General features: G+C 34.0%; 2 protein-coding genes across 5 annotated transcripts in view; one reads left to right on the top strand and one right to left on the bottom strand.

Annotated features, from left to right (window-relative positions):
- Window positions 1–23,420, top strand: part of VPS13C (vacuolar protein sorting 13 homolog C) — a 213,826-nt gene that overhangs the window by 51,634 nt on the left and 138,772 nt on the right. For all 4 annotated transcript variants that reach the window (XM_056807955.1, XM_056807953.1, XM_056807969.1 and 1 more), the window contains 12 exons: window positions 4,708–4,767; window positions 5,149–5,229; window positions 6,607–6,670; window positions 9,865–9,992; window positions 10,879–10,985; window positions 15,520–15,691; window positions 18,250–18,312; window positions 19,179–19,314; window positions 20,079–20,173; window positions 21,121–21,263; window positions 22,330–22,522; window positions 22,970–23,084. In XM_056807955.1, coding sequence (XP_056663933.1) covers window positions 4,708–4,767; window positions 5,149–5,229; window positions 6,607–6,670; window positions 9,865–9,992; window positions 10,879–10,985; window positions 15,520–15,691; window positions 18,250–18,312; window positions 19,179–19,314; window positions 20,079–20,173; window positions 21,121–21,263; window positions 22,330–22,522; window positions 22,970–23,084 — 1,357 coding nt within the window. The remainder of the gene's footprint in view (window positions 1–4,707; window positions 4,768–5,148; window positions 5,230–6,606; window positions 6,671–9,864; window positions 9,993–10,878; window positions 10,986–15,519; window positions 15,692–18,249; window positions 18,313–19,178; window positions 19,315–20,078; window positions 20,174–21,120; window positions 21,264–22,329; window positions 22,523–22,969; window positions 23,085–23,420) is intronic.
- On the bottom strand, window positions 14,546–15,447 carry LOC100016597 (cysteine and glycine-rich protein 2). The gene has a single exon (XM_016423616.2). It carries the CDS (start codon window positions 15,376–15,378, stop codon window positions 14,797–14,799), a length of 582 nt encoding a protein of 193 aa, XP_016279102.1. The 5' UTR covers window positions 15,379–15,447; the 3' UTR covers window positions 14,546–14,796.

Here is a 23,420-nt window from a genome sequence, read left to right as displayed (position 1 = left end):
TAAAAAAAATCTTTTTGACCTATTATTTTTTACCCCATCTTTTCCCCTTTAAAACAAAATCTAAAAATTCCTCCACCTTACCTTCCATCTTAGAATCAATACTGTGTTCTGGTTCCAAGGCAGAAGAGTGATAAGGACTAGGCAATGGGGGTTCAGTTATTTACCCAGTATCACATAGCTAGGAAGTGTCTGATGTTGGACTTGAACCCAGGACTTCCTGTCTCTAGGTCTATCTCTTAATTCACTGAGCCACTCAGCTGTCCCCAGTTACCATTTTTTCTTGGTCTCTTTCCTTTGCCTGCCAAACTTGTTAAAAATGTGGACTGCTTTGCTGCCAGTTTAATCTTAACTTTGCAATTTAAAATAATAATATTTTTACATTCCCCCTTGAAAAGGGTGATTGAAAAACACAGGGATCATTTAGGGATACATGGCTGAGTTATGAGGTATATGAATCAATTGGCAAGAGAAATTAAAAAGACATCAGAAAAATCCAAATAAAAAAAGATAATTTTTGGATGAAAATATAGACTATCAAAGTTGTATGTGTAAAAATTCTAAATAAAGTAAAAATAAATCTATAACAGGTCCTTGAATCAGGGCCCAATTAAAATGATATAAACAAGTAAGTATTTTCAGAAAGAGTGTGGATTCAAGGAAGGCCTACGTCTTAATGTATGTTAAGCATCGCAACCTTGAGTCTCACACTACGTTCAAGTCCTTTGTATTGGCTTAGAAGTGCATCAATCCTTCCTGGATTGGTTTCTTTGGCCCTGTATAATGGCTATTTTTGTATTATTTGTACTGGAATAAGACAGAATCATTAAGCAGAGTCCCATAATTTTTTTTTAAACAATTAGTGGCATCATTTTTATAGTCTCAAGCTTTTGGGGCATGCATTGACATTATAGCAAATGTATTTTAAACTTATATTCCTGCAAAAAAAAGTTAAAGAAAACCGTAATACTGGTGACATGTGCTTCAAATATAAAAAGGAGAGAAAAAATAAAAGACTGAAATAGTATATTGCACATGCAAGAAAAATATAATAAAAGAGTTTTAAAAATAAAAATATAGCTTATAATCATTGACACACTGTGTCAGCTAAGAAAATATAAAATACAAGACTTTCTTGCCAAAAATGAGACTTATTTCCTCTTCATATCTGGCCATGATCCACTGTGAGTACAAGCAAATGAATTTCACAAAGTAAGAGTTTTTTTTTTTTAAATAATATATTTTATTTGATCATTTCCAAGCATTATTCGTTAAAGATCATTTTCTTTTCCTCCCCCCCACCCCCCATAGCCGACGCGTAAGTCCACTGGGCATTAGATGTTTTCTTGATTTGAACCCATTGCTTTGTTGATAGTATTTGCACTAGAGTGTTCATTTAGAGTCTGTCCTCTGTCATGTCCCCTCAACCTCTGTATTCAGGCAGTTGCTTTTCCTCGGTGTTTCCACTCCCATAGTTTACCCTTTGCTTATGAATGGTGTTTTTTTCTTCTGGATCCCTGCAAGTTGTTCAGGGACATTACACCGCCACTAATGGAGAAGTCCATTACGTTCGATTATACCACAGTGTATTAGTCTCTGTGTACAATGTTCTCCTGGTTCTGCTCCTCTCGCTCTGCATCACTTCCTGGAGGTTGTTCCAGTCTCCATGGAACTTCTCCACTTTATTATTCCTTTTAGCACAATAGTACTCCATCACCAACATATACCACAGTTTGTTCAGCCATTCCCCAATTGATGGGCATCCCCTCGTTTTCCAGTTTTGGGCCACCACAAAGAGCGCAGCTATGAATATTTTTGTATAAGTCTTTTTGTCCATTATCTCTTTGGGGTACAGACCCAGCAGTGCTATGGCTGGGTCAAAGGGTAGATATTCTTTTGTCGCCCTTTGGGCATAGCTCCAAATTGCCCTCCAGAATGGTTGGATCAATTCACAACTCCACCAGCAATGAATCAATGTCCCTACTTTGCCACATCCCCTCCAGCATTCATTACTTTCCTTTGCTGTAATGTTAGCCAATCTGCTAGGTGTGAGGTGATACCTCAGAGTTGTTTTGATTTGCATCTCTCTAAGAGTTTTTTTAAATAAAGAACAGTAGTACATATATGTAGGTATCAGTATCCCCAAAATTCTCAATAGTCCAGTTAATTACAATAATAAACAAACCCACTATCATATTTCACATGAGTTGCTGTATGGCATTTTTAAAAGCCTATGAACTGATGGATATTTGTCACAATTTTTACAAACGTAGCAAATCTTTCAACATTGGTAAACATTTTTAAACAAAGTAAAACTCATTTTGGGTTTAGAACATCATCAAGAAATCTAGCTATCATTACAAAAAATGTGGCAGAGGAATCTAGGAAAAATCCAAACCCCTGTACTGTTGATGTTGGGTAAAGTGAGCTGAAGAGTTATAAATGAGAGATGCTCCACTTTTGGGGAACCATCCAGGGGTACTATATGCTCTGGGATTAACTTCCCAGCTTCTGTTCACATTTTTATAAATGTGGAAGTTGGGGATTATAATTGTATTTCACTTCAGCTATAAAATGGATGGGCCTTATCTCCTGTTAGGGGCAGGCAAAATGACCAGAGATTGTTAAGAAAAATTCTAAAAATCATGTCTAAAGAGCCCTTAAAATCAATTTGAGATATTTAGCTCATTAAATTTCCCAAAGGTTGTTATACAATTGTAGCAATTTTCTGATGGAGTCCATCTCTCCTCTATGTGACAATTTACAAAGTCAAAAATAGAAAAGCTGTTTTTATATGGATTTACTCAATAATGTTTGTTCAGTGTAATTATAGGGGGAAAGCAACAGAATTTAACAGTCGTTAAAACCCAGTACATTAAAATGATTCAATGTAACAGAATAGTATTGAATACATTAATATGTGAACGTAAAACCACAAAGCTATATCTTAAACAAAAGTCAATAAATGCAATAGAATACAGAGATTTTTATAAAACACTGGAGTCTGAAATGCCTTAAAATATAACCTCCAGTCTCCTTGGTTTTTTTTTTTTAATTATCCATTTAGATGCCTATTGTCAGAAGACAGAAGATTGGTAAGGGATAGACAATGAGGGTCAAATGACCTGCCTAGGACCATACCACCAGGAAGTGTCTGAGGCCAGATTTTAACCCAGGATCTCCCGTCCCTGGGCCTGGCTCTTAATTCACTGAGCCACTGGGCTGCTTCCCCATAGTCAGCGTGGGTTTTAGGAATTTCAGTTTGGGCCAAAGAATTGTAGGGAGTTGAAATCCTCTCCTGACTCTCAGGTGAGTTAAGTGAAAGAATCAATACAGTCAAAAGATATCCTTTTAAAGTAGCCATGCTTGTAAGTTCCTTTTTGGAAAAGTCTCTTTCTTCTCCTCTTTCCTCCCTCCTCCCCCAGTGCCTCCTGCCACATGGAGGCTAATCATAGCCTAAGGAAAAATCACCCCTATTTTTTACCAGCTGGTTTTTAATCCTGAAGGAATTGGATCTGCTACTAATAGCCTGGGTCCTGGGGCTAGGCCTGGGGTGATGAGCCATCAGAGTTGGAGGCCAGAGTTGCTGGCAGGTCGGGATCCTCTAGGCCAGGTGAGCGAGAGAGAGACCAGGAGCAGGAGCTGGGAGCTGCAGAAGCAGGCAGGTCAAGAGGCTTTTCTGAAAAGCATCTTGGAGAAACGTGACTTAAAAAAAAATCTAGGCAGTAGATATTAAAAGCTGAACTTAGTCACGGTAGAGAAAAGATTTAGGAAAGTTAAGAAGATTGAGGGTATTTCGTCACAACTGACGTGGTTAGCCAAACTGTAACAATTAAATTAGTTTTTCTACTAATAGTATTATATTTTTAGAGGTTTATTAAAGATTATTAGAAATCAAGGATAAAGAAATACAAAATAAGAAGGCACATGCCTAGTGCACTAGGCCATTCACAATTTACTTACTACATCTTGAGAGCCATGTGTGCTTAGAAGCAGAAGCAGAGAGATCCAAAGTAGGCGGAGAGTCAGTTTAAATACAAATTTTGTTCTCAGCCCAGGTGGGTATCTCTGGTGGAATTACAGGGAATTCTAGGAATTACCAAGGACTTCTGGGGATTGGTCTGGGGTTTAAATCTCCATTTTTATAGAACCAATGCACAGTATTGATTCTAAGACAGAAGGTAAAGGTTTTTTAAAAAAGAAAAGAAGAGCAATATTGCCTCCTCTGTAGAATGGATAGTCGTATTTCTCATTTTTGTCTTTGGTGGAATTAGTACCTATCATATTTTAGTATATTCATGCTAATGGGCTTTTAGAGGCCATATATTAAATTTTTTAATAATGAAGTTACTAAATCACCTCTTGGTGATTACCTGTTTTTTTTTAAACCAGTTTTGCAGGTAAAATGAAGGGAAGAGATAAATCTGACAATTTTGCTATAATAAATATTTTAAAATATTCTATAAATATTCTATTTATTCTATAAAAAATTCTATAAATATGAACTGGTTAAAATAACTAAAAAAGTTCAGCTATCTTACTTTTTCTTTCTGTTAAGTGACAATACAGTTATATTCTTAAGAAAAGAATCCATGTCTGTCCCGATTTTTTTAACTTATATTTTAAACAAAACATATTCAAGTTTTAAGCATTTTTTATATTCAGAATATCTTTTTGATTTCTAACTTTGTCTTTCTTTTCATTCTTTAGAGTGCTAATGAAAATTGGACTCCTTGTATATTAAATGAAGCTGCAAAGATCATATACAAAGTAATGTATTAGAGATGAATTTTCTCACTTCTTAATGTAGGAAAATTTATGTTGTCTCTTATTGGTATGTTGGTTTAATAGAATGTATGCTGAACTGAAAACTGGAAATCTGGGCTTTAGCCCTGATTTTGTTACTCTTTATATGCCTGAGAAAATCAGTTAACTTCTTAGGGTCTTAATTTCTCAGTATGTAAAATGTATTTTCTCCACAGCTATTTTGTTTTAGATTTCCTTAATACAATATTTTTCATGAAAGTTTTCAAAGTATAAATTGAATAGAATCTTTTAAATTTTCTTCCATATCTTTTTCAAAGATAAGACAGTTATTAAGAAAAGACAATGTTCTAACTGACTGGTGGCATTAATCTTTTTCTTTCCTAGCTTGTACGCCTTGATAGTCTTAGTGCCTATTGGAATGTAAACTGTAATACATGTTACCGGGGATCCAAGGAACAGATATTGGTAATTCACTTTATGCATTTATTGGCTAGACATATACTTGAGAACTTAAATACATCAGTAGCTCTCATATCTCATTGAAGCAGTGCAGATTGTAATGCATTTGTTCCTCTTGTATGTTCAAGTATTCTTTGTATGACAACCAATATAGCCAAACTCATCATCAGGTGGCATTCAGAATGATAAATTTCTTGGCCATAGCATCTCTTACATACTTAGTATCCGGAGGAATTATGATGTACATTGATAGACAGAGGACTTAAACTGTTGAGTCTAAGTAGCTTAAATATCTTTGAAGTATTTGGGCAAATTTCAGAAGATATTAGTAGAAAATTAAAAAAAGTAGTTATATGGTAATTTTAACTTAGAAACGTCAATTAAAATCTAAAGAAACAGCATTGGGGATTTTTAATATCATAATTTTTATCTCCCAATATGAAAATAATTATTATAAACAAAAATTATGCTAATTCAGATTTGATATATCTAATCCTACTTGTCCAACTTTAAAAGATATGAGCATTTTCACTTACTTCATTTATTATTTGCCATAATTATTTATGAAAAGATATTTTATTTAGACTAGTTTTCTTAGGAAAAAGAGTCAATAGTATTGTTCATGAATTAGTCTAAATTTTCTTTTATAGATAAGGATTAAACTGATATAGTTTCATTTTTCACAGATATATATTTCAAGGTCCTTTTAGTTCTAATTCTTTGATCTTTCTGTAGATATAAATTATAATTATTGAAATATTTTGAGAATTAATATGTACTATCTGTATATATTTTTAAAATATGGCTATTTAAATTCAATGGAAATTCCATTCTATTTTAAAATGTTCTAATTTAGAATTATTTTAGAACTACTTTTTTAGGTCTTCTAACAAAATATGAATCTGCAATTTGTTTTTTGCATTTATCTCTGGATTCCAAAAAGGAGAGTAAAGATTGTTTTAATTTTTTTTAAAATCCTTACATTCCATCTTAGTATCAATCATGTGTATTAGTTCTCAGGTAGAACAGTGATAAGGGCTAGGCAGAGGGGGGTTAAATGACTTTCCCAGGATCACACAACTAGGAAATATCTGAGGCCATATTTGAACCTGGGACCTCCTGTCTCCAGGCCTGGCTCTCAGTCCACTGAGCCACCTAGTTGTGCTTAAGAAAAAAATTTCAAATAAAAGTTCTAAAAGAAAATAAAGATCTATTGTTTTATATTTAAATTTTAGAAGTTCTCTTATCTTTTCTGCCTTTCATAATATATTATGTATATATATGACAGGATATGATGCATAGGTATACACACACATATACATATATATGTACATAAATATTTCTTTTACTTCGATTAAAAAAAATTTTTTTTTCATTGGTTAGGATCATTTGAAAAGTGGAATCCTTTCCAGTAGCAGTAGAAGTAAATCTCCAAGCTATCAATATAGTAAGTAATAGTTAATCTTATATCTTTGCTGATTATATTACTATTTTTACAATATTCCTTTTAAACATACTTATGGATAGTAGTTAAAGTAAAGTGAAATGGAAAACTAAGTTTTTTTTACTTTTTTGGTATCTTAGCTTCTTAAAAATGGTTCAATGTTTGGACATTAAAGTTTTGATTATTTGAATGGGAACTGATTATTAAAAAATATGCCATTTAAAGGTACCAACACACATTTTGCATCATTTTTTATTATAATTTTTACTGATCTTTTAAAAAAAGAATATAGATGTTACTTCCCAGTGATCACTTCAATTAGATTTATCAATTAAAAATAAACCAACCCATTGGCTATGCTTGACATTATGAATTATATGCCTTTCTCCACACTGATCATCTGCCATCTTTCTGCCAAAGGGAGGGAAGTAGATTTCACTTAGTCCTTTCATGTTAAGATTTAAATCCTTATTGACTGCCTAATCAATCCATTTATGTAATGCTATATTTTTTCTAGATAATAAATGTCACAATTTCTTCACTTCAGCAATTTTTCTTGGTGCTTAATAAATATTTACTTGAATTAATCTGAAGTAGGACCTTAGAAGAATCTTTTTCCAGTAAAAGTATACTATCTGCTTCTACCTGTCTTCATCTTCCACACTTCTCTAACTGCTCTCCAGTTTTGTCCTAAATAACTTGCATTGTAGGACTTGAATATCTTTCATTTGAGTCAGGACTATGACTGAGGACCACCTCGGAGTTATGAGATCTCTCTCCTGAATTGAGCAACCCTGTGCTCTATCCCAGCCCCAGGTCACTGAAGTACTGATCCTTTTGCACCCTAGGGACTCTGAATTGGAGAGTAGGAACAAATAAAAACTAGATAGTGTGAGCTCCTCCTCTTGGCAAGAAAAAGGATTGGTCAGATGGACTAGATTTGGGCCAAGAGTCTCATCTTGCCAGCACTAAAAAGCAGAAAAGAGTTCATTTCATAGAAGTGGAATGTCATAATCAACATGCCTAAGGAGGGAAGACTTCCTGCAGACCCATCCATCTCTTTTTATTAAGTCTTTACTTTCACAGATGAGCTTTGTATAGGTTGGGAACAGTGATGTATATGGAGAAAAAGGAGTAGATTCTGTAATCAAAATAAAGCAGGATGAGGCAAGAGGGGCCAAGTATACCTGGGATAGAGAATCTGATGATAACATTTTAAGTTCAGTAATCATATTCCAGGGAAAAAACTAGAGGGGGGTTATAGTAACCATTACTTGACTATTATTATCACTTGTCCCACTGCCTTTTTCCATTCCTCTGTCTTTTTTTTTTCTTTCTCCTTAGAGGGTATAGAAGTGACAAGGGAAGAGGGTCTACTTTCAGGCAGAGAAACCAGTTCCCACTACCTAACCCATTCCTAGTGTTTTTGGGAATGTTTGAAGGGGTGTAGTTCAGGAATCATTTTCCACAGGCTTAAGCTTTCTTGTTGAGCAGATGAATAGCCAGATATTCAAGCTCAACTGCACAGGATCAGGAAGCAAAGATTTTGCTTATAGTCCCTCTGAAGGTCTCTGGTCTTACCTATATTAAAGTATCTGTCTAAGACCTAGGAGACTAGTATCTTCGCTTTGAGGGCCAGAAGTTAGGCCTACAACTGTTATTTCCTGGGAAAACAAAGTAAAGGTCAAATGAACACTTTGATGTGAGATTCTTGTTCAGGAATAGTTAATTAGTTGACTATTGATGACATTCTAATATTTTCTGTTCTTGAAAAGTAAAAGATTAGAACTAAACGTAGCCTCTGACAGCCTCACTGTCTTTAAGTACTGTCTCTTTTTAGCTTTGAGAAATAGTAGCTAGCACCACTATACTGAATAATTTATTCTTTTGATTTTTTTAAAAACTCTTACTTTCTGTCTTGGAATCAATACTGTGTATAGGTTCCAAGGCAGAAGAGTGGTAAGGGCTAGGCAATGGGGATCAAGTGACTTGCCCAGGGTCATACAGCTGGGAAGTGTCTGAGGTCAGATTTGAACCCTGGACCTCCCATCTCTAGGCCTGGCTTTCAATCCACTGAGCTACCCAGCTGCCCCCTCCTTTTGATTTTTTAAAATGAAAATTGTTTATGGTTTTTCTTAGTGTCAAGTTTGCCTCAAAGAGTTCCCAGATTATAAAAGTCTCAACTTCATTCAAATTAATTGTGTGTTATTTTAGCTGTATGGTATATTATGAGTTTTCTACTATTAATGAAAAATAGCTAGTAAACAGTTTTTAAAAATTAAAATTGTTTTGCATTATTGAAGTTTACCTTTAAAAATTCTGTATTTTTATTATTATTGAATTGCTATTTTGTGGATATATTAACTGTCAATTTAATTTTTTATTTGACTTTAGCAACTTTGGAAATATATCTGATGGAAGAAGCAAATTGTGAATGGGATAGGATATTTACGATAATGAATTATGACATATGTAATTACTTTCTAGATAAGCCAGTAGTTAGCACATTTATAGCATATATTTTAAATCCTATTTTTAGCTCAAATTAATTTTTCAAGGATTTCTGCAGAACTTAACAAATTTTATTTGTGATCTTATTGCTGAGTTTTACACAACATTGACTTGAATTCCGTTTTATTCATCATTTCCCCTTGGATAGAAATTTCACAATGAACAATTAAATAGTAAATGGCAAAATGGTAGGTCACATGAGAGCAGAAAACTTATTAAATACCTCCTCAATAATTAAGAGTTAATTTTATGTGCATATGTTTATATAATTTCCACTTGTATCCATTCATACTCAGATAAATTTCTGATCTCAAAGTGTACATTTCCTCCCATTATGAACATTGCAGGCCTTATGCTTTCTTATCTTGTGGGACTTTTCTATGTTCTATAGTTTCCCACAGAACATCCACGCAGTGTGCTGGGGTTTTGAAGCCAACTAACTCTATATTTTTTCCTCTTTCTATACCAAGCCAAATCATTGGTTTGTTATATTGTACTTAGTTTTATGGTTGCCTATAAATATTGTAGACATATAGATGCTTTTTTGAGGATAATAATAATCTATTTTTATAATTTTCATTTTGGTGTTTTAAGCAGCATTTAATTTATTATTTTATTTCATATTGTTTCCAGTGGTTTACTTACCATGGCATAAATACATCTTGTGACTTTATTTGTTATGTTAGTTTTCAGGCCAATATCAGCCTCTGCAAAACTCTATATGAATCCTCATGCAGAAACTGAACTCAAAACACCCAAATTTGATTGCAATGTAGAAGTACAGAACATTGCTATCGAATTGACCAAGCCTCAGGTAAGAAGAGGTAGTTGGGCATTTCTTTGCTCTTAATCAGTTGCAGAATCTTTGCTGCCTATTTCTTCATCTTGAATATGGCTTTAGATATTTTGAATATTTCATAGAAATTTTATGTTTTCATATATTTTTTTTAAAATTTAGACTAAAATTAAAAAGCTATTATTCATTATAATCTTTTTTTTAAAAAGGTATAGCAAATTGTATACTAATCTTTTGGTTCCCAGGTATCAAAGTTTCTAGAGGGTTTTTTCCATGTATGTCTTGAACCCTTTAGAAGTCAGAGCATTCCTTGGAAAATACTGAGTATTGAACCCTTGAGGATAAGGAGCACCCATGCAGGCAGAATTTTTTTTGAATAAGTTTTCCTTAACCTAGACCAGATATTTGTTTGGATTAGAATTATAAGAATAAGAGTCTGAGAAATTGAGGAGGAAGGCTTAAGGACCCTAAATGAGTAGTTCTGTTCTGTTTCTCTTCTATAGGGCTGTCATGACACCTACATTTCAGAAGATGCATGTTTTTACTGGTGGTGGTATTCTCTTCAGGCAGATTAAAAACCTCCTTTAAAGGGTCAGAAAAGTAATCACTGAGCCAACCTTTTGGTGATGAATTTTTACAGACTTACCTTGGTTGGTCTTTAGATATCAGGACAAAAAACAACCTCTACCTAGTGTCTTTTACAGTGGAACATTATCATGGTTTGTCTTCTCCCAGCACAGCTTTCAGAAGCTTATGTTTACTTATGTGACATAAAAAGATAGAGAATTGGACCTTAACAGAGCATGGTATAGTTATTTGGGAAATTGGTTTGGCAGCTGAAGAATAAAATTTAGTGCTTGTCTGTATGTATATGATCAATTAATTATTGCTTTTGTTTTGATAGTACCTCAGTATGATTGATCTTCTGGAATCAGTGGATTATATGGTTAGGAATGCTCCATATAGGAAATATAGACCTTATTTACCATTACATACTAATAGTCGACAGTGGTAAGTTTGCAGCTTATTTTTAATATATTTGATAATATTAAAATTGTTAGAATGTTATAGTCATTTTTGAATGGATTTGTATTTTTCTATCTGTAGATCTCATCCTATACATATCTTTTCATCCTGTATACCTCTTATCCTTATCCTTCCATAAATATCAATTAAAAAATTATGTGTGCATTCCCTCTCTGTCTCTCTCATTCTTGCTCACTCTTTCTCCCCCTTACCTTTTATCTTAGAATTTGATTCCAAGGCAGAAGAGTGGTAAGGGCTGGGCAATTGGGATTAAGCAATTTAACACATTGATGAAGTGTCTAAGTCTGGATTTTAACCTCCTGTCTCTAGACCTTTCTCTCAATCCACTGGGCCACCTACATGTCCTCAATAAGTATATTTAATAATTTCAGGTCACCTTTCCAATTGCTTTTTTCCCCCCATGTAATCAGTCTAGACTCTTCGTTTCTTACACATTCCTAATTATGTATCTCTATGTCAATTTCTTACTTCAAGTGTTTTTTACCCCATCTCTGCCTATTGTAAAAGGGAGGGATTTTGAGGATGTGAAAGAATGGATTGTTTTGGGCCAGTGTCAGTAGTTTGTGGGTTAAAAGGCTAACAGACACACTGACCAGGCAGAACCTGGTCTGAGATCATACACAGACCACTCAGTAAAATGGGAAAATAGGTTTAATTAAAGAGAATAGGTTAGAATGGTATGGGATAACCCTAAAGTTAAACCTTCTAACTAAAAGTCCCAGGAATCTAATATCTCTTCACAGAGATTCTTCTTAGAGTTGTTGACCTACACTAATCCCTCTCCTCATTTCCTAGAAATTCCCAGTACCTGCTCTTCCTAAACTACACTAAAACTCCCCTTGGTTGATATTAGGGTATTGGTCTGTGATAGGTAGGTAGGCCCTGGTAGGGCCCAGGGAAGATCCCAGATCCAAAAGGACTTAGACTTGGTCTTACAAATCACTGCGGACTAGTGGTTTAGTATCAACAGGTTCTTCTCTAAGGAAAACAGCACACTGAACAGCAGGCAGGATAGGAATCAGATTAGGAATCAGGATAGGATCAGCCACTAAGGACAAGAAGACACACTCCCAGATATCTCTAGAGAGAGACCACAAAACCCAATTGTCTCTTAGTAACAGCTTAACCCGTCCTGCTGTATTCCAGAATCTTTACTCTGCTGTCTCATGCCTCTGCCCTCTGCCAAACCCACCAAGCTTATCTCTTCCTTATAACACTATTGATATTCTTCTTATCCTTTAAGACCTTCCTTATATTACTTTCTCTTGCTTCTTCTGAAAATTTTTAGCCCTTTGTATCTCTCTTTTGGTACTTACATATATAATTAATCATAACATACAATTATAAAAGTTTTTTTCCTTTCTTCCCTTTTTCTATGCTTTAAAGATTTTTGTGGACAGGAGTTATGTTTTATATTTCTATGCTTGAGAGAAAGTGGTTTGTATATAGTAGGTTCTGAGTAAGGACTTATTATAAATAAGATGTAACTGGTGTTTCTTCTGGTCAAGCCTTTTCCCATTCTTTGCACTGTTATTGTCTGTTCCAATCATGCTTCAGATCAAAAGTCCTTAATGACTCCTCATTTCCTCCTTTAACTGGTAGTTCAAGACTTTCCACAAGCTGGCACTAACTAGTCTTTGTAGTTTTGTCTCATAAGGTATTTTTTTCTAGCCAAATTATTTTTTATTCTTTTTGTGTGCTTTCCTCTCTTATATCTGTGCCTTTTATTCAATAAGCATTAGGTGCCTATTATTTCTAGCAATGTATAGTAGAAATACAAACATAAAACATAGCTATCCCTTCCCTCAAAATGCATACAACATGTACAATAATGAGAAAAGACCCTAAATTAGGAAATAAGAGGGGATGGAAATAGAGAATCAGATGATTCTTTCACTGTTATCTGTGCCAGAAGGAATGGGGACAGATAAAGTCTCTTAGTAAATTTTTATTAAACACTTAGTTCTTACCAAATATATAGGAAGAGATGAGTGATAGAATGTAAGGAAATCAAGAGTAGAAGACAGGTTAGAGTCAAATTGGCTATCTTTGGGTGCTCAGCACATGTGGTTAAAATTTCTAGACTGAGCAGCTTACCTGTGATTATTTTGGTAAAGTTATATTATGAGCTAGAGATATAAGAGGTAAAAACAGTCCCTATTCTCAAAGAGCTTACATTCTAATAGGAATAAGGGAAATAACATATAAATAGATATATAAAATAAAAACTAGATGGAAGATAATTACAAAAGGGGAAGCTGTTTAGTAGCTGAACGAGCTGGGTAAGGCCATCCTGCAAAAGGGGGTATTTGAACTGAATTCCAAAGGAAACCAAGGTTACTAAGAGGAATAAATGAAGAGAGATAACCTTCTAGGCATAGGGGAAATGAGAACTTGTTTGTAGGGATCAGGGAAGGAACAAAAAGATAGAGGAAAGATTAGAGGATGATCTGATAGAATAGACAGGATCATATAGGATCACAGATATATATAGAAGGCTTTGGAAAGTAGAAGGGTAACTTTGTTAGGGACTGGAATGAAGGGGGAAGTAGAGGAATGTCTGAGTGATTTAGATGAGGAGAGTGGAAGAAGATAAGAGTTCTTGGTGAATAGCCTTAAATTTTCCAGTGATAGAAAAGTCATTGTCCAGAAGGGAAAAAGAAAAAATATAGGTAAAGACAGAAAATTTTGAGGAGTGGGAGAATTTTCAGCTAGTAACTTCCTCCTACCTCTTAGTTTTAGAAAGACATATGTTTTGAATTTGGAATGGAAGATGGTAATTTTTATGCTTTTTTTAATTAAAATTTTTCTTCAATGAGCAAAAAGCTACCATCTTTGTCTCTCATCTAGTCTCTAACATTGGAAAAGAAAGAAAAACAAGACCTTTGTAACAAAAATATTTAAACAAAACAAATGTCTACTTTGACCTTGTTCAAAAAATATGTATGTTTCAGATTGTTCCTTGAATTCACTCCTAAAATTTTAATTAAAATTAAAAAAATTGTTCATTTCCAAATTCCCTTCTCCTCTTTAGCTTTCCCCCCATTCATTTAAAAAGGCAAGCAATATGATTGGATAGTGAGCTTCATCATTAGTGTGTACTCTGGAATCATAGATTTATTCCATTGATCAGAGTTCTGAAGTATTTCAAAGTTGTTTGTCTTTATAGAAATGCATAAATTGTTTTAATTCTGGTCTCTTAATTCTGTGTCAGTTCATACAATTCTTCCCAAGTTTTTCTTAAACAAGGGGAGGAAATTTCAAAATAGTGACTGTGGAATGTACAATAGACAGACCAAGTTGAAGGAAAGAATTTCTCATAGGAGTCAGGGGTCCATTGTGTAGTGTTTTTTTTCTTTTTACTGGATTTTCTTAATCTGATTACAATGTAAGAGGTACTTACTTGTAATGCTGTTGCTTAGGTTAGTTTCCTCCAGTTTTTTTCCTTCATAAATCTTAATTTTCTTTTTTTTTTTTCAGAAGCAATGCGAAAGTTTATTTAAAGAGCAAAAGTTGTTAATAAAAAGCTAGTCAATTGCTATATAGTTAAAATCAGAGTAAATATGTTCTAAAGCATAAAGAATAAATGTAATGCTTTCCTCCTACAAATTAGTGTCTCCATAATACATAGTAACAAACAGTACACAAATGCTGGTATTATTGGTAGAGTTGGAATAGTTTTCACAGTAGTTTAGTATTAAGAGATTCTCTGTGCCTTGATACGAAGTCTCAGTGCTTGGCGTTGTGGTTCTTGCTGCCTTCAACATCTTATCCTTTACTGCGCATGGACGAGTGCCCCTGCTCCCTGGCCATAACCAAAACCCTTTGGTCCAAAGTTCTTTGCGTAGCAACCTTTGCAATAGATTTCCCCTTCTTTCTCTGTCAGAGTCATTGACTCGAGGCTCTTTCCACATTTGGCACATCGGAAACAATTTTTGTGCCAAGGCTTCCCTGCTCCTATTCCTTTCTCTGCCGCATACACGGAATCTCCGCATCTGGAACACTTCTCGGCTCCTCCAAATTTCTGAGCAAATTTGGAAGTGTTTGGATTTGTGGTGGGCCTGTGAGGCTGCACATTCTCAGGCTTGATACCCAGCCTCTCTCCTCTGTCCATGTTAAGCGTGCCTGCTCCTTGGCCATAGCCGTACCCTTTGGGTCCATACTTCTTCCCATAGCAGGATTTGCAGTAAACCTCATCATCATGAATGGCCGCAGTTGTGCTGTCTAAATTTTTCCTGCAAACCATGCACAGAAAACAGCATCTATGGAAGCTTCTTCCATCACACTGTACCTCTTCAGCATGGTACACAGTCCTTCCACAGGCTCCACATTTGTTACCGCCTCCCCAGTTGGGCATTTTGGACCTGGCGCAGGCAGAAGCTTGGGCCGGGGCTGCTTGGATCGGAGCGGGAGCGAAGAACGAGCCCAGGGGTAACTGCAAAGGGAAGCCGTGTAGCTAAATCTTAATTTTCTATTAAAAAAATCCCATTTTTTTCAGGTGGAAGTATGCAATTGATGCTATTCTTGAAGTCCACATAAGACGACATACACAGATGTGGTCATGGAATAATATAAAAAAGCACAGGCAGTTTCTTAAGTGTTATAAAAATGCATACAAAAGTAAACTAACCCAGAGTAAAATCACAGAAGAAGTACAAAATGAAATTCAGGTATTTCCTACTTATTTATGCTACTTATAATTTGCTTTGTTTTGGGGATGTTAATTAATGATTAAGGGAAAATGGGGGTTTACTTCTGGATCTATTTGATTTCTAATTCAGAAGTCCCATTTTCTTTTAGTGTGACCTTGATGCAAAAACAAATTTTGATAAATGTGAGCTTTTCAATTATTTGTCATTTTACTAGCATATTAATTTTGGCATGTACTATTTTGCAGAACTATCCAATTTTCACATGGACAGTCATTTAAATTTTTTTAGTTATCGACTAATAAAAGTAGTAGCATAGTAACTACATTTACTATTATATATTTCTTTCAGGAAACTCAATATATTTTCAATTAAAAAACATAACTTTTGGGGGCAGCTGGGCAGCTCAGTGGATTGAGAGCCAGGCCTAGAGACGGGAGGTCCCAGGTTCAAATCTGGCCTCAGACACTTCCCAGCTGTGTGACCCTGGGCAAGTCACTTGACTCCCATTGCCTAGCCCTTACCACTCTTCTGCCTTGGAACCTGGGTTCCAGTCCCATTTCTGCCACTGATTCATTATGTGTACTGTGAATTGAATTCTCAGTCAGTTAGACTTTTGAAATAGGAGAAGAGAGAATATTCACTCCTGTGTTTTTTTAAATTCTCCAAGGCAGTTTATATTTTTTTAATGTCCATGTTCTTGTGACTTGTTAAAGCTATTAACATCATAATTTTTTTGTGAGAAGAATGGAATTAATAATCAAATATTGACTGTGTTTTTTATACTGTGAGGGATATAAGTACAATGAATGAAATAATACCAGTCTCAGAGAGCTTCCATTTTAATTGAAGAATCAGCAAAGGTATATAAAAGTATAGTGAGAATCAAGATATAAAATACAGAGTAGTTTGAGAGGTATGATAATAGTCAAGTGGAAAGTGGCTCTTGAGCTGGTTCTTGAAAGACTTTTGGTGACTTTGGCAAGAGCAGATTCAGTCCTGTGTTGAGATCAGGAGCAAGATTACAAGGTTTGAAGAATGAGTAAGAGGAAAGGGAGTGAAAGCAGAGAGTATAGGAAACTTTTTTCAAAGAATTCAGCTGATAAAGGGAAGAGGGATATAGTTTGAAGTGATAACAGGGTGAACTTGGAGTTTTATAAAGGGGACTTGGATATGCTTGGAGGCAGTAAGGAAGAAACCAGTAGATAAGGAGTTGTTTACAATGGTAAGGAGGTAGTGGGAATACAGGTGGAGGAAAGGGAAGAATAATTGAGGTTGCAAACTGCTGGTCAAGACAGGTAAGATCAGTGGGGTCAAGGCTTTGGCAAGGAGAAAAGCTATCCCCTGTCAGAGACTAGGGGAAAAGGAGGAGAGAGCAGGGCATGACATTAAAGGGTTTGGAGATAAATAAATGTAGAGAAGAGAGTGTGCATGTTATTTAGCCACAATTTTCTCAGTAAAGTAAGAGTCAAGTTTCCTAACTGAGAGAGGAAGGAGATAAAGATGTGAGAGGCTTAAAGAGAGAAATGAAGGTTGGAAGAATTTTAGAGAATAAAATAGAGAATAAAATAAAATAAAATAAAATAAAATAAAATAAAATAGTAGAAGAATAAAGACATTGCTTTGTAGAAGTGAGTCTCCAGTAGAAGTTGGATACTGTGAATGTGTTTATTTTACTTTTTATGTTATATTTTTTATTTATATTTTTATAATATTTTAAAATAATTTTATTTATATATATAATTTATAAATAATTTCATAATATTTATATTATTTTATTTATTTATAATGTGTTCAGTTAGCATGGCTATATGACTTCTTGTAACTCAGTTCATCACTGTGAGTAGTTGAGGAGGAGGGAGATGGTGAGACTAACCCCTGAGGTGAGATTTGGCAAGGAATGAATGATGATAGGACAAGACATTTGAGAGTAGAAGATTGTTTTATAGTCTATTTGACTTGCTTTAGGAACAAGATAGGAAAGGGTGGGAAGTAAAGTCCAAGCCAGGGCAATTGCCTAAAAATGTACTGAGAGCTAGAGAGATTAGAGGCCCCCATGAAGTCAAGAATGAGTTTAGGAGGAGAACATATTAGGGAGAAATGAAATTATATAAGTTATAGCCAGACAAAGGAAGATCTCAGTTTTTAATGAAGGAAGGGGCACTTATAAGTTAATGGTAAGATCCATGGTATGACTGAAATGGATTTAAGGAGTAAGTCATTAGACTTAAGAATGGTATTTGTGAGACAGAAAGAAACATTACCAGCTATCAGCTTGAGGAGATGATATATAAACAAGGCATTTCCAATTTTGTGCTTAAAGCTTACTGTGGTTGATAAGACATATAGAGAAATCTTATTTTCTGACTGGATTTAATGAAATGTTTATCACCTTGTATAATTAAATAAATTTTGATTCATTTTAAGGATCTTTACTTTTACTCACAAGTAAACTTTTATTTTTACAGAGTTTTTCAAGGAGGACAAGAATATATTTGGATGAACATAAACCTTTTGTTTAAAAATATCTCTTCTTTTTAATCATTCATTTATTTAAAGTCTATCCTTTTGTTTTATAGGACTTAGAGAAGACTCTTGATGTTTTCAACATTGTTTTAGCAAGGCAACAAGCTCAAGTTGAAGTAGGTACCTTTTTATGTGATTTTATATTTCTAAGCATTTTATTATCACTGGTTTTTTAAACCTAACATCTAGAAATCTAATTTTAATATTTGACGAAGCAACTGAAGGAAACGTGCCTTATTAACAGGTATGCACAGTGTAAATAGTAATCAAATTAGAATAATTAAAATGACCATTAAAGTAATTCAGTTGAAAGTCAATTTAGTTCTTATTGATAAATGACTTTTAATATATATATTAACTAAAACGAAATGTTTTTTCCCTTTCATCCTTTTTTCCATGTCCATACATAATTAGCATAATTGAGAGAGAGATACCTGTATATAAATTCTAAGTTGCATAGAAAGATATATTAGAGTTTTCTTATATATAATTGTGGACAATAAAAAGAGCACTACTGGCAATGGAACTGAAGGGTTTGGATTCAATAAACAGATCTGCCAATTTTTAGCCCTATGACCTTGGACATATTATTTAATTTCTCTCAGCCTTAGTTTTCTATCAGTTTAAAAAAAGGGGTAGTTTGACACAAATGTCAGGTACAGTCCCTTTCACAATCTAAATATATTTTTGGGAGATCTATATCCTGGGTTAATATAATGCAGGAAGCCCCCTTTGCCAATGAAGGCCAGTAATTTTTCTCTAACTTAAGAGTCTTAGAGAATTATCTGAGACTCACTGAAAATTTAAATGACTTTCCTACGACCACACAACCAAGACTGTAAAGTGTCAGTAGTGGATTTGAATCCAGTTCCTGCTTACTACAATGTTGGACAGCCCCCAATTCACTATGCCTTGTTGTATAGTATTAGATTTGAATTGAATGAATTCTAAAATAAATTAAGAAATCTTTTTTACTTTTTAGGTGATTCGATCTGGGCAAAAATTGAGAAAAAAATCTACTGATGCAGGAGAGAAGCGTAGCGGAGGCTGGTTTAGTGGCTTCTGGGGTAAGAAAGAAGCTAAGAGAAAAGATGATGAAGAATCCTTGGTTTCTGAAAGTAAGTTTCAATTCAAATCAGTGTGTACTTTATTGATAAAGAAATGAAACATATATTCATTCTTGTTTAGATAATTTAACAAAATTCCTTAAAATAACATGAAATAAGGGCTTGAGATACAGTATAAGTGTGGTGTTGAATAAGTGTGAATTTAAGTCTGAATAAGATAAAGTGAAGAGATTTTTATTTTGATCTTTTATGGAGGGTGAATATATTGAGAAATAGACAAGAGTTTCATAGAAGCGGTTGAAAGGGTTTTGTCAAATAAGAACTAACTTAATAATACTGTACTGCATAATAAGATATGCAATCATAAAACTTTTACCTGCTAAACCAAAAAATTATAAAAATAATATGTAATGCAATGTGACCTGGATTTCCAACTCTGTTTTAATATGTACTCAAAAAAATATAGGAGGTGTAATTAAACTAACACTTTGGCTACTTCTCTTAGAACACTTTTTTTTTTAAACCCTTACCTTCTGTCTTAGAATCAATACTGTGTATTAGTTCCAAGGCAGAAGAGTGGTAAGGGCTAGGCAATGGGGGTTAAGTGACTTGCCCAGGGTCACACAGCTGGGAAGTGTCTGAGGCCAGATTTGAACCTAGGACCTCCTATTTCTAGGGCCTGGCACTCAATCCACTGAGCTACCCAGCTGCTCCCTTAGGGCACTTTTATCAGACTTTTTAGTAGATTCTTATCAATCAGAGTAAAGTGATCTTTCTGTAATAGTTCTCTAAAAAAATTAGAATTTTTATTGTAGCCATTGATGACCTGATGACTCCAGAGGAAAAGGCAAAACTCTTCACTGCCATTGGATATAGTGACAGTACCCACAACTTAACTTTACCTAAGCAGGTAAATATATTGATAAAATAAGTATTGTGCTAATGTATTTTGTTCTAAATCTGAAAGTGTTAGATTATGAACCAATTTTGGAAGAGTGGTAAAAACATTAGAGTTTAAATTTAGCTTTTGTTTCAATATCATACTCAGTTGTTGGGAGGCAAAATGGTAAAAATAGTTAGAATACTGAGCATGTAGTCAGGAAAACCTTGGCTCTAATCCTGACTCTGAAAGGTCTTAGCTATGTGCCTCTGAATGATTCACTTAACTTCCATGGCCAAGAATTTGCTTATTAGTGTTATTAAATGTCTGGAGTTAGTACTTCATTTATTAAAATTCTTTCCCCTGCTTAGATTTAGCTATGTTAGTAAGTTTAAGAGTAACCTTAAAAACATCTAAATAAATCTGAGATTTTGTTAGTATCATGCTGTTGTTTTCTTCATGACCCTCTATAAGTCTGCTTAGTTTGGATTATCTCATAATATTCAAGAAACTGATCATTAAACTCTCTAATGATATTCTTTCTTGACTGTAGAAGTTATATTGAATGTGAATAGTTTTATATCATCAGGTTATGGTGGGATCAATTAAAATAATGTATATATAAAGCATTTTGTAAACCTTAAAGGTAAATGTTAACTAGTGTTATAGCCAAAACTCAGGATTTAAAGTCAGAAAGATCTGAGTTCAGATAAGACCTGACTGGTTATATTACCTTGGTGCTTATCTAGCTCTTATGAGCCTTAATTTGCTCATTTATGTAGAATGGATTAATAATACTTGTAGTTGTAAAATGCCTTGCAAAACTTAGTTTTAGTATTTTGACTGTATTACATTTTTCATATTAATTATTTAAATTCAGTTAATTAAATGTTTGCATATAATATGTATTGAAAACTTATCTTGCAAGAAAATAGAAACTATTCAAACTTTGTTTAAAAAAATTTTTTTCTGTCTAGTATGTGGCCCATGTAATGACACTAAAACTGCTAAGCACATCTATTACAATCAGAGAATACAGAAATGTTCCAGAGATACTTAAAATACAAATCATTGGCTTAAGCACTCAAGCATCTCAGCGACCAGGAGCACAGGCACTTAGGTAAATTAAAAAAAAAATAGAATTGAGGTATTTATTTTTTGTGTTATTAGCTACAAAGAATGTTAAATACATTTGTAAATAGTGCTTGCCCACAAGGGCCTTAACCTCCAGTTAAAAAGGTAACATATATAGCCATTCTTATTTTAAGATCAAAGAACCTTTGAATTAATAGGAAATCAGGGTTGGAAGGAAAGATCCAGAGAAAATATCAAGGTATCTATCATTTATGGTATGCTCATTTAAGTTTGTTTTCTTAGTAAGGCATTTGCCAATCTCTAGAGTTCACAGTCCCATTTTACATCCCATCTGTGAAACTGCATTAAAAAAATTTTTTTTTCCCCTCTTGCTCCCTATCTCTTCCTGCTTCTGCTCCTTTTAAAAATGAAACTGTGAGGAAAAAAATGGAACGTTTTATTTTGTGAGAACTGATCAAGGGCTTTGCTTGTTTTCCTGAAACAAAACCAGGAACAAACCAGGAATAGAAGACTATAGTCAGCTACCCCTCATGGATATGGCAAAACAAAGACCAATAATAAAAGGCATTTTCATCATTGGATTAAGTAGCATTGAATTCATCCAAGCACACAAAAAAGTTAATGAACAACACAAGTTAAGAAATATTAAAATCTATGCTATAAAGTATGTCAGTATGTCACATAAAGCACTTTGTGATTAAGTGGTGGAATGATAGAAACAATAAATTTATATGAATTAAAATAAGGAGTGATTATTGAAGCCTTTATGGAAAAATGGGCTCTCCATTTAACTCCTATGGGGCATGGGCAGGTGAGAATGATATCAATGAGCAAAGTCAAGAAAATGAAAAGATCTAAACATTTTTAGATGGTCAATCAGTAGATCAATTTGTCCTGGAAGAGGAGTTTGTATAATGGAAGATCAATTTGAAAGAGTATTGTAGTATGAGCTTTTGTAGTCCTTAAAAGCTAGTTTGTAATTAGTTCTTTGGTTGGAAAATGTATTTTTTTCTCTCAGAGAATTTTATATGATTATTTTTCCCCATGCATCACATTAAAGTATACTTACATTTTATTTTACTGGTTTGTAGGGTAGAAGCAAAACTGGAACATTGGTATGTAACTGGTCTAATGCAAGAAAATATTGTTCCATCTCTTGTGGCTTCTATTGGAGATAGCAGCTCATCATTGCTTAAAATAGAATTTGAGACCAATCCAGAGAACAGTAATGCTGATCAAACTCTTGTAGTTCAGTCTCAGCCTGTAGAGATCATTTATGATGCTGTAAGTATAACAGTGGAAAATATTAAAAATTGTGCCAGCACTAGGGGATTTTGCTGGAGTCATGTGGCTCAGGTTGTGTGTTTGATACCTCTGACTTAGATCATCTTATGAATGTGTAGTCCTGTGTTTCTGTTTCTCTATTCTAAAATTATACTCTCTTTCCTCTTCATTTAATTCCTATGAAATATGCCTTTATCAGATCTTCCTACTCTTTTTTATCATATAATTGTCTAGGGTCCCTGCCTTTACTTTTCTTTGGGAGGCTTATAAGCAACATTTTTGTTCCCAAAATTTAGGGAAAATGTGGTAAAAGAGTATTATAAGACAGTCTAGGAGATTATCCAAACTCATATCAGTTATTATCTAGAACTAAGCTGATTCTTGGGATAATACACTATGAAAGCAATTTGTTAAATGGAAAGAATTAGCTTAACAATTATTTTACAGAAAACAATAAATGCAATGGCAGATTTCTTTCAAGCAAGTAAGAGATTAGACCTTGAACAGATAACATCAGCAACATTGATGAAACTAGAAGAAATTAAAGAGAAAACAGCTGCAGGTAAATTATTTGAGTAATTCATTTATTTATAATAAACACAGAATTTCTGATATTCACTTGGAAACTGCAACTGGAAACAGAAAAAAGTACATATGCAGCTTAATGTCTTATTTTTCAACACTAATGCCAATACTAAGAATAACATATTTTGAAGCCTTTATTGCATTCTAATGACCTGAACCCAATGTAAAACCAAAAATAAGACAGGTTGTCTTCCATATCATATTTATATATTAGTGAACATTTGACTTTTAATTCAGAAAATGATGTCTCCTGCCCCAGAGCGCATGCTTTGGTTATTCATCTCTCTGAGACAGTTTTAAATGCTTGCTTAAA

Source organism: Monodelphis domestica, chromosome 1 (genome assembly GCF_027887165.1).
Source record: "Monodelphis domestica isolate mMonDom1 chromosome 1, mMonDom1.pri, whole genome shotgun sequence".
NCBI lineage: Eukaryota > Metazoa > Chordata > Mammalia > Didelphimorphia > Didelphidae > Monodelphis > Monodelphis domestica.
This window is presented reverse-complemented; position numbering and strand designations above follow the sequence as displayed.

Excerpts from the sequence above, each read along its gene's own strand:
- LOC100016597 (XM_016423616.2), bottom strand. The coding sequence starts at position 15,378 with ATGCCCAACTGGGGAGGCGGTAACAAATGTGGAGCCTGTGGAAGGACT.